The sequence below is a fragment of the Vigna radiata genome, chromosome 1 (assembly GCF_000741045.1).
Source record: "Vigna radiata var. radiata cultivar VC1973A chromosome 1, Vradiata_ver6, whole genome shotgun sequence".
In the NCBI taxonomy this organism is placed as follows: Eukaryota; Viridiplantae; Streptophyta; class Magnoliopsida; order Fabales; family Fabaceae; genus Vigna; species Vigna radiata.
This window is the reverse complement of record NC_028351.1, coordinates 20,136,726-20,146,640: the sequence shown is the minus strand read 5'-3', so window position 1 is coordinate 20,146,640 and position 9,915 is coordinate 20,136,726. Positions and strand designations below refer to the sequence as shown.

General features: G+C 34.0%; 1 protein-coding gene across 3 annotated transcripts; it reads right to left on the bottom strand.

Moving 5' to 3' along the window:
* Positions 1 to 463: 463 nt before the first annotated feature.
* Positions 464 to 9,282, bottom strand: LOC106772093 (somatic embryogenesis receptor kinase 1). Of its 3 annotated transcripts, none has more exons than XM_014658266.2 (11): positions 8,736 to 9,282; positions 7,924 to 8,056; positions 7,734 to 7,805; positions 6,062 to 6,205; positions 4,715 to 4,786; positions 4,547 to 4,618; positions 4,358 to 4,464; positions 3,472 to 3,603; positions 3,043 to 3,384; positions 1,732 to 2,126; positions 464 to 1,054 (listed from the first exon to the last, which is right to left on the bottom strand). In XM_014658266.2, exons 1-11 carry the CDS (start codon positions 8,818 to 8,820, stop codon positions 740 to 742), a joined length of 1,869 nt encoding a protein of 622 aa, XP_014513752.1. In that variant the 5' UTR covers positions 8,821 to 9,282; the 3' UTR covers positions 464 to 739. The 3 variants fall into 3 exon arrangements, with proteins under 3 accessions (XP_014513752.1, XP_014513743.1, XP_022641671.1); XM_014658257.2 differs by having other exon boundaries at positions 4,352 to 4,464; positions 8,736 to 9,279; XM_022785950.1 differs by lacking the exon at positions 7,734 to 7,805 and having other exon boundaries at positions 4,352 to 4,464.
* Positions 9,283 to 9,915: the final 633 nt, after the last annotated feature.

The following is a 9,915-nucleotide window of genomic DNA, read 5'->3' as shown; positions in this document are numbered from 1 at the left end:
CTAATTAAATTGAAACAAATGAGATATAATTAATCATTAATCATGAAGCTACAAATGATACAGAAAAACATAACAAACTGCCAACAAAATTAATCAGTATCATTGAATAAAAAGAAAATTGTGCCATAAACTTGAAGAAAATATACAATAATTGATCAATATACAAGGACATATAAAGTATTAAAAATATAAGCTGCTAACAAGGTAAAAGAAGGAATTGAGCAAGTAAAAAGATAAAAAGAACGGTGGTGCAGAAAAACTAGTAAATAAATACAATGAGTCAGGATTACGTTTTAAAACATGAAAAACTTTATGCTTGGTAAATGATTAAGCAATAATCATGACAAACAAACCCTAAATTGAATGACAGCAAGCACTTGTCAAGACAAAGGATCCATGCAAATTGGACCCTTTGCCCATGAGGGTGCAGGGAAAGTCTCCTACCACAACTTCACAAACATCATCATCAAAATTGCAGATTATAGAAAACTATGAAAGATAGTGTGCATAGTTCTGCTGCAATTGTTTAATCTAAGTAAATTTCACTTCATCAAACTACAGCAGAAGCAGGTGATACACATTGTAACTCAAGAAAGCGACCCTTATGCACAAATGGAAATGAATACAATGCAGTGGACTGGACTTACAGGAAGGAACAAGAGTGAAAGAAAACTTCTATAGCTGAAAAAAAATGACAAATAATTCTATTTTATCCCTTTAACTTACTATTGTACCAGAGTTACCTTGGACCAGATAACTCAACTGCATGTAGATTTTCAGTTGAGTCAACAATCCAATCAGAATTGGGATGAGGGGTGAGATCCACTTCCTGGCGCAGAACCTCCACCTTTTGCCACTCATCCCATCTTTCAGCCAAACCATCACCGTCGAGCATTCGCACCACATCTGACATCTTAGGCCGGTCCATAGGGAAACCTTGTGTGCAAAGCAGTGCAACCTGAATTAACTGTTCTACCTCAGCATCTATGTAATTGCTATGGAGATCAGGGTCCACAAGCATTTCTAGCTTCTTTTCCTTCAAAAGTCCTTTAACCTAACAACATACTCAGCTATGTCAGCTCTGGACATGACATTAATATAAAATATTATGCATTTCAGAGACAAAAGCAATAAGTACTAAACTATGAAATTCTTGTCGACAAGTAACATGAACTATAATTTAAAACTAGTGATTGTTTCATGGAAGATCATGAATGCACAGTTCAAATGAGTACAAGTCAATGTTCAACATCATGTTAATTCTTTTCCAATTAGAGGCATAGCCTGTTTTTTCTTTCCTAAATCAGATCATGATAAATTATATAGGCATTAAGTAAATTTCAGTACTGACAGCTGCTAATAGAATTAGTAACATTAACCTTGACCTAATTTTCCTAACCTGCACTAAAAAAGTATTATCAATTAGAACTTGTTTTCTCCTGCAAGACCTAACAGGCCACATTTGATGTCATAGATACCACTTTCAATACTAAAATAGTGAAAGTATTTAGAAGCACAAAAGTAACATTGAAATTAGTAGTGATGGCAAAGAAAATGGAGAATATGAAAAGTTTGAAATATGTTCTGCATGCTACCATCTGCGGGCATAATTACTAGTCCTGTGTCATCCTTGTCTGAAGTATCAAAGGAAGGAGAAAATCACTTTAAGGATTGAATGAAAATAAATGTAATTAACGAATACACAAGGATATGCATTTACAGTCAACATACCCAATCCAGCAACATAACATCATCATCATTCGCAAGTCGAGCTAAGTCAAAAGCCCTTTGTCCAGTGATCAGCTCCAGAAGCATTATACCATAACCAAATACGTCTGTTTTCTCTGAAGATTTACCAGTGGATAGGTACTCTGGGGCTATGTGCCCAATTGTGCCTCGTACAGCAGTTGTAACATGGGTGTCCTTGTAGTCCATCAGTTTAGCCAACCCAAAATCCCCAACAACAGCCTCAAACTCCTCATCCAACAATATGTTTGCAGCTTTTACATCACGGTGGATAATCTTTGGATCACAGTGATCATGCAAATATGAAAGACCCCTTGATGATCCCAATGCTATTCTTTTTCTTGTTGGCCAATCAAGGGGTTGTTGATGTGCTGGACGCTCTAGAATAATGCAAATACGAGATCATGAGACAACACAAATGGAAAGATAATGTAGAAGACTCGTGTTTCACATAAATAAAATAAAGAACTGAGTTAGTAGCACAAGTTTAGTTGACTTATGGTTTAACCAAGTTCATTTCACTTACTGTAGCTTAGAATGTTACACTACAGTACTAAACATCATGGGATTTCCACAATGACTAGTGTTAATAAACTCAATTTGCATAAATCGGGCAATTTCTTTATCTTATGGTGCTGCTTTATCTTCTCTTCTTTAGTTTGAGCCTATATTTCATACATACTTTCAGCACGAAATGGTAAATCAAGCGCAGAATCATTCTCCAAGCCAGAGGATAACAAAATCTATAAGTCAGTGGTAGTTAAAACTTAATCCAAAAATGGTGGCCCAAAATTCCTCGTTTTGATGTATATGTTGACATGAATAAGAAAAGGAGAGCAAAAGATAGAGTGACTTTTTTTACTTTCCTTAACATCATAGAAGTCTAGGGACTTTGGAACTAGAAGTCTCTTTTAAACCACAGATGACACAAGAAAACTTTTTTCCAAACCAAATGTCTCTACAAATTTAAACCCTAACTATCTTTTTCATTAGTATTCTCTCAACGTACCAGAGCTGGAGCACATTAAAACTATCTATGTACTTCAAATGCCAGTAGCAAGGATTGATAGAATTTGAAAATTGAGAGGAATAACTGGCAATGACAGGTAATCACGAAAGGAGAGTGCATGACAGTTGAAAAACTAAAAAGTCAAACTGATATCTTATGTAACTCGTTGCCATGCCCTGAAAAGCTAAATTCAAAGTAACTACATAGTAAAAATGAAGGGCTTTTAACATAAGCCTGTTCTACTTTGTTGCTAGGCCAAAGACTGGAGGAAAAAGGAAAGGCCATACCTCTTAAGCATGAAGCAACACTTCCATTAGCCATGTAAGGATATACAAGTAGTCTTTCTGTTGGTGTCATACAGAACCCACGTAAACGGAGGAGATTTCGGTGCACAGCCATGCTGATCATCTCTACTTCAGTCTGAAACTGAAGTTCCCCACCAGGTGTGCGCTCCTCTTTCAATCTTTTCACAGCAACCAGTGAACCATCTGCCAAGCGTCCTTTGTACACCTTACCAAATCCTCCCCTTCCAAGAATGTTTTTATTACTAAAAGTATCTGTTGCAACTTGCAATTCCCGGAGTGAGAACCTCTTGAGCTGCCCAAGGTGTACTTCTGGATCTTCTTCAGCTGCAATTAGATGTAAGGAAAGGAGTTAAACTCCCTCCAATTATTCTACCAATGCACTACAGACTCGAACAGGAAGGGAAAGCTCACCAGGTACATCAAAGAAAAATTCTTGTGGTTTCCTTCGACGCCACCATGCAAATGCAATTGCTGGAGCAGCAAATAACAGAGCAGCACCTGCAGCTACTCCTCCAGCTATTGCACCAGTGGCACTATTTCCTCCTGCAATTAGACAGAGGAAATCACGAAACATAAGTTCTTCTTTTATATTAGCACAAAATAACTGTAAACTCATAGCACAAATAAGCATTGAACCTATTAACATGTATGCTGACCAATGACTAGATAAAAAAATAATTTAATCTTCAAAACTTCACAAGACAATAAACAGCAGCAATGGAGAATGAACAATAAATCTATGTAAATCTACACCAACTCACTGGGATGACACTAAGAATCCCGACGTTCAATGGAAAGAAGAAAATATTAACACCAATAATTAAATTTCAATAAACCAAAAATAGAAAAATCGGGACATGGAATATTGGCCGGTCATCATTGTTGAAATTTAATGTTTCTTTATTATTATTATTATTATTATTATTATTATTATTATTATTATTATTATTATTATTATTATTATTATTTATGTACGGGAACCGAATTTTTAGGTTAGGGTTTAAGGAAGTGCCTTCACCTTTTGTATTCTGCTTCTTTGTACTCTATAAATACAGTAGTAAAATTGTGACAGTGTAATAAGTACATACACTGTTTTACTTCATTCAAGTTCTTCAAGTATCATAACCACATTATAAAAAGTTGAAATAGGCACCATGATGGGTACCGCATGCACTTCAAGTTAAAACCCAGGTTAAGAAAAACTAAGAGCAACAGCTATAGAAGTTATGATAAAGTAGCAGATAACAGTGTAATCCAAATTTTAAAGCTTCAAAAGCACAATAAAGACTACCTGGACCTGAGATCGGGGATGGTGGGACAAAAGGAGGAGGAGGAGAAAATGGAGGTGACCCAGGACAAGGGTGCCCAGTGACTGGGCCACATAAGTCCAAGTTGTTGGTAAAACTACAGGAAGGGCAATCCATTCAGAAATCGTTTGCAGGCCAGATCACTGAAAGCAAGAATATCTCAAAGCAGAGCAAAATACCTGATGGGAGTGAATAGTGAGAAGGAGCCATTATCAGGAACCACACCTGAGAGACGGTTATTAGACAAATCCCTACATTTAAAAGTAAATATTGAGAAAAAAACATTAGCTTTGCATAAAAACATTGTGAAGATAAACAAACCACATGTTTAAGGGAAACTGTCTCACAGCACTTGCAAAGCAGTGACATTAGTCAGTGACATGGGAATAGGACCAGTAAGGCTGTTGTTGTTAAGCCGGCTATCCTTAGACAAACATACCACAAAAATGGTATTAGATATAATATTCTATAGTGGTTCAGAAAAAAAGACCCAGATCAACAAGCACAAGGCACCATATTACGCTTTTACAGTCCTAGCCTATGACAGAAAAATAATAGCAATTTACATCAAAGTAATATAGTTTTCATTTTCATTTTTGGTTACTCTTACAATACCTTTTAAATTTTTTCAAAGAAACAAGCACGAAAAATATTAAAAAAAAAAAGTGTTCACAAAGAGAGAGTCAAGCGCACATGATTTGATTAATGATAATTAAATGTGGGCTGGGGAGAGATGAAGGAACAATTTTGGGTAAATAGGAACGCAAGTTCCCTGAATGAGAAACTAATCTAAATTCTAACCTAGTATTTTAGTAAGCATTTTGAGCCAAGAAAGACCCCTTTGGTTTAATTAATTATTAGTTTACATTTCATTGGCTTAAACTGTAAACTCTGTTTAATACACAGAATTAGTAGCAACCAAAACCATAGTTGAATGTAAGTTATCTAAATTTTAGATTCACTGTAGAATTTAACTAGTATGTACTAAAAGTATAAAGCTTTTTTACACTATCATCCAATCATAGATTTCAATCCATGGTGGTAAGATCTAAATGGAATCAAAAACTAATTGGTGGTTTCTTTATAATAATATGATTCAATACTAGGTTTTTTATAAAAATTACTTTGAAAGTCATATCTGTCATGGTTGCTAATTGGTTAACGGTGCAAAAATCTTATATGAAATTAAAATGTTTATTAATAGCACGATCGCATGCACCCCAGAGCCTGTATATCCGCATTTTTATTATATTAAAAGAATAAAATTTCAAAATATTAAATAATTTTTAATAATGGTTTAAAAAAACTGTGGTGCATATTTTTAAGTGGAGAAGTTATATAGTTACTTTTGAGACGGGAGATTGCACAGTAACATAATTTATTAAATAAAGAAAATTAATTCTATTGATTAAATGGTAAAAGTGTCTAATTAAAAAGTAATGCCAAAAGTAGTTATAAAAAGGTGTGGAAAATGATGGTATAGATAGCCCATAAGGATTTGTTTTATTGTCAAGGCGCATTAGCATATTCATCTTTTCATTTACACTAATAGGAACCATTCATAAATCATAATGCAACCCAAATGTAATGATGATAAATAATGGAATTCAGAAAAAACAAAATATATTCTCAAAAAATTTCACAAAATACATATACATAAAACAATTCATCCCAAGAATAATAAGTGTACTCACAGGAAACGCAATTTTGACAACTTGCCCAATGACTCTGGGATAGGTCCACTGAAGCGGTTCAGATACAAATCCAAGCTCACCAAATTAGTAAGATTTCCCAGATCACTTGGAATTGGTCCACTAATGTTATTGCTGTAAAGTTCCCTGATACGAAAAAAGAAATGACATGAAAAAATATCAACATATCAGACATGCAAATTAATATTTTGTAGATTAGAATCCAGCTAAATCTTCTTAATATTTCATTAAAATCTTATCACTGACTGCTAGGCAATTGCTATCATCAATTAAAAGTCATACAGCTTCCAAAGTTAAAAGAGTCATTTAAAAAGTACTTAATGCAGATTCTCTGTTTTCTTCAGGAATACAGCAAATGCACATACAAGTACGGGAAATTTCTCTTGTGGATGAACTATTAATAGGCTTCTTTTCAAATATGTTAGAACAAGATCCACACAATCCCATAACACAAGAGGCCTTGGATTACCTCCTTAAGAAACTTCTGACCAAGTCAAATGCAACTGCTGAATCACACAAATTCAAATAGATGGCATAACCAAAGAGAACCTATGCACAATTATAATGCTAGTCAAACCACCCTTCGCCAAAAACCATTATCAATTTAGATAGCTTATTAATAATACAAAGCCAAGAGTGTATGGACAAATATATGCTAGAACAGTCTCAAAAGTCAAGATCAACCATCAATTCCCCTGCCACACCAATATAACTGTGGTTGATTTCTGTCAATCACTTAGTTACAACTGCCATTGTCAGGTTGCTATAATGAACTTAGTCAGTCAGATGAGCTTCTCTAGACTAAATATAGTAGCTGCGAGTAGAAGCTCATCTACATGTTCAAACTAAGATCATCAGTACAAGTTTTCTTTTCTCTCCTTTCTTTTTCTGTTATCCTCTTAATATGGATTCAGAGTCACATTTCTGTAAACAGAAGTTCATTAATTGTAAGAGGCTCAATACAAAGGCCTTTCATATTATCTTTAATGTTGTTAGGATATTTATCCTATTTTATCATGATTATATTGTATCTAGGGTTACTCTAATTATCATTATTATATTGTGTTTAGGGTTACTCTAATTATCATGATTATATTATATCTAGGGTCACCCTAATTATCATGTACTCTTGTATCAATTTGTTCTTATAAATAGAAGATTATGAGAGGATCAATCAAGCCCTCTAGAATTATTTTACCGTTTAATTCTCAAATATCAAGGGTTCAGGTACCTTAGATATATTCACCAGTTACACAAAATATGATAATTATTCTGAATAATAAACTAAATAACAATAATAGCATGCACTTATCAAGTTCAATATCTTATAAAAATCTTACCACCTAAAGTCTGCATTGAAAAAACTGAATGAAATGTTATATAGATTGGACATTTAAGAAAGTGACAATAAATTATGTATCCATAAAATTAGAGATCTGAGTACCAACATTTCCCCATGATGACATCTTAAACACTGCACTGTTTTGCTCTACATTATTGGAAAACCATCCCTATAATACTATTGAAATAGAAAATTAAACTGACAAATAAAATATTAACAAAAACAGGTATAAATATTGTCATCCATTAACCAAGTTCATAAAAATATTATAAAAGGAGAACTAAAATATTGAAACATGAAAGTATAACATACAAATACTGTAAGTTTTTGAGCTGGCCAAGCTGTGGAACAAGTTGACCAGACAAACCAGCATTTCCCAGATCACTGATATTAAACCAAAGGAAATAATAATAAGACGTTAAAAAGTAAACGGATGAAATTAGACTGCAAAAAATACAGAACAAACATAAATGCGACAGATATCAAGGGGTAAACAGATTACACTCTAATGACACTATTATCGTTGTTGCATGTTACATGAAACCACGTGCATGGATTCACCAATGTAGGGTCCCAACTTTGCAAAACATTGTTAGGATCCTGTAAATTTGTCCTCAGGTTATGTAAGGCGTCACCTGTTTCATAATACAAGAGCAAAAGATCAGGTGCTGCAAAGACTATCATCTTGAAAATTATTTTTTACACAATGCATCTAACAAAACAACACCCTATTGATTGGATTAGGCAATACACCCCCGACACCCAACACACATAAACACTGAGAGAGACAAATAAATAAATAAAAAAAACAAAAAAAAAAAGTTCAGCAGTTGTTGAAGTATGTGAATCAGAACATTAGAATCATGTCCCTACTAGACAAACAAGTACAAACAATTGAGGAAAAAGATAAGCCTAATGAACACTGTTCCTATTCCCTATGAGTAATCACTTCACACTCTGTTTCTTACTCTAACCATAAGGGCGTAGCCCATTTAGTTAGAATCTTATGGATACAGAGTACAAAGGCATTGCCATCAGATGTTCTCTAACACAAAACCATAAGGCCATTGGGACAAAAATGTAGATAAAATATCTTTCAGGACGTTTGTACCCCAAAACCAAACTATGATCCATCACAGCCATTCCAGCACTTAACATTGCAAGACCACTACACAAAAAGCATAACACAAACAACGAAACACCAACCAAAAGTTCAACCCAGATATCCAACTCAAACACAACCAAAGCTTAAACTACTCAGTAAACGAGGCACAAAGTAAAGAGCTTCAACACTCCCAAAAAAAAAATACAAACCTTCCATGTTAGCAGAAACCAAGCACAATGGGTGAGCTAAGAGCACCCACCAGAAGAAAACAAACCCCCACAACTCTCTCTCCATCAAAAACTATGTTACCAGAACAAACCTCAGATCCAAATGGTACCTCACCCCCAAAAACACCATCACAAAACACCAACAACCCAAAATGCCACAAAAACCCTAACCCCCTAAAATTTTTCACATGCAAACCACCATTACCAACCATCACCACACCCAGAACCCGATCCCATCAAAACCAACATTTTCCAAAACCACCCTGAAAAGTATCAAAACTCAGAAATCAGAGCATTTTCCCACATTCTTCTTTTCCAAAACATAAAACAAATAAATAAATAAAAAATAAACTTTGCTTTTAACTTTTTCTCTCCTGCTTATGAAGGAAAGAGCACACTTTATTTTTAATTTTAATTGATTTTTTTCTCTCTCTATGTGTGTATTTATTTATGGGTGAAGAGTGGTGGTGTATTTGAGTGAAGCGTGGTGAGTATGAGTGAGTGAGGCTGCCCGAACGGTGGTGCCCGCTGCCCGAATCCAATTAAAACGCCTTCGCGCTATATTGCGGAAAGCAATGTGAGGCAAAACCCCTCCGTTCTGGGGTCAATAAGCGTGTGATTTCTGTGGGTCCCACACCTCTCGCTTTTATTACGCTTTTGTAACATCTTATATCACTCTACTATATTAATATTTATTATTTATATAAATTTATTATTAGGTATATGTGATGATGGATTACAGTGACTCTTCTTTGACTATTGGTGATGAGAATTTTGTTTACAGTTTTGTGATTTGAAAAATGATTGAACAAGTTTTTTTGCTTTGTGCTTTTGTTATTGTATTTTGGATCTTTTATGCAAATTGACGTTTAAAATTGCTTTCATATTTATATTATGAACCTTAGGGAAAATTTGTGTGTTCCAGTTTAAAAAAATTATCTATGTTACGATGTACTCATTTATTTTCTGGAAATTATTAGTTTTTACTTGAAAAAGAGTAAAAGATGGTTTTAAGTTTATCTTGAACTGCAAATATTTTTTATCATTTAATATTTATTAACCAATTTAACCAAAATATTTGCAATTCAATAAAAATAACTTTTAAGATTTTAGATTAACAATTAAGATTGAACTTAATCATAAATTTAAGTAATTCTCTAAC

Excerpts from the sequence above, each read along its gene's own strand:
- LOC106772093 (XM_014658257.2), bottom strand. The coding sequence starts at position 8,820 with ATGGAGAGAGAGTTGTGGGGGTTTGTTTTCTTCTGGTGGGTGCTCTTA. Across the intron at positions 7,806-7,923 it reads GATAATAGTGTCATTAGAGT|TGATCTGGGAAATGCTGGTT; the intron begins GTAATCTGTTTA and ends GTTTAATATCAG. Across the intron at positions 4,465-4,546 it reads TCACTATTCACTCCCATCAG|TTTTACCAACAACTTGGACT; the intron begins GTATTTTGCTCT and ends CCCTTCCTGTAG.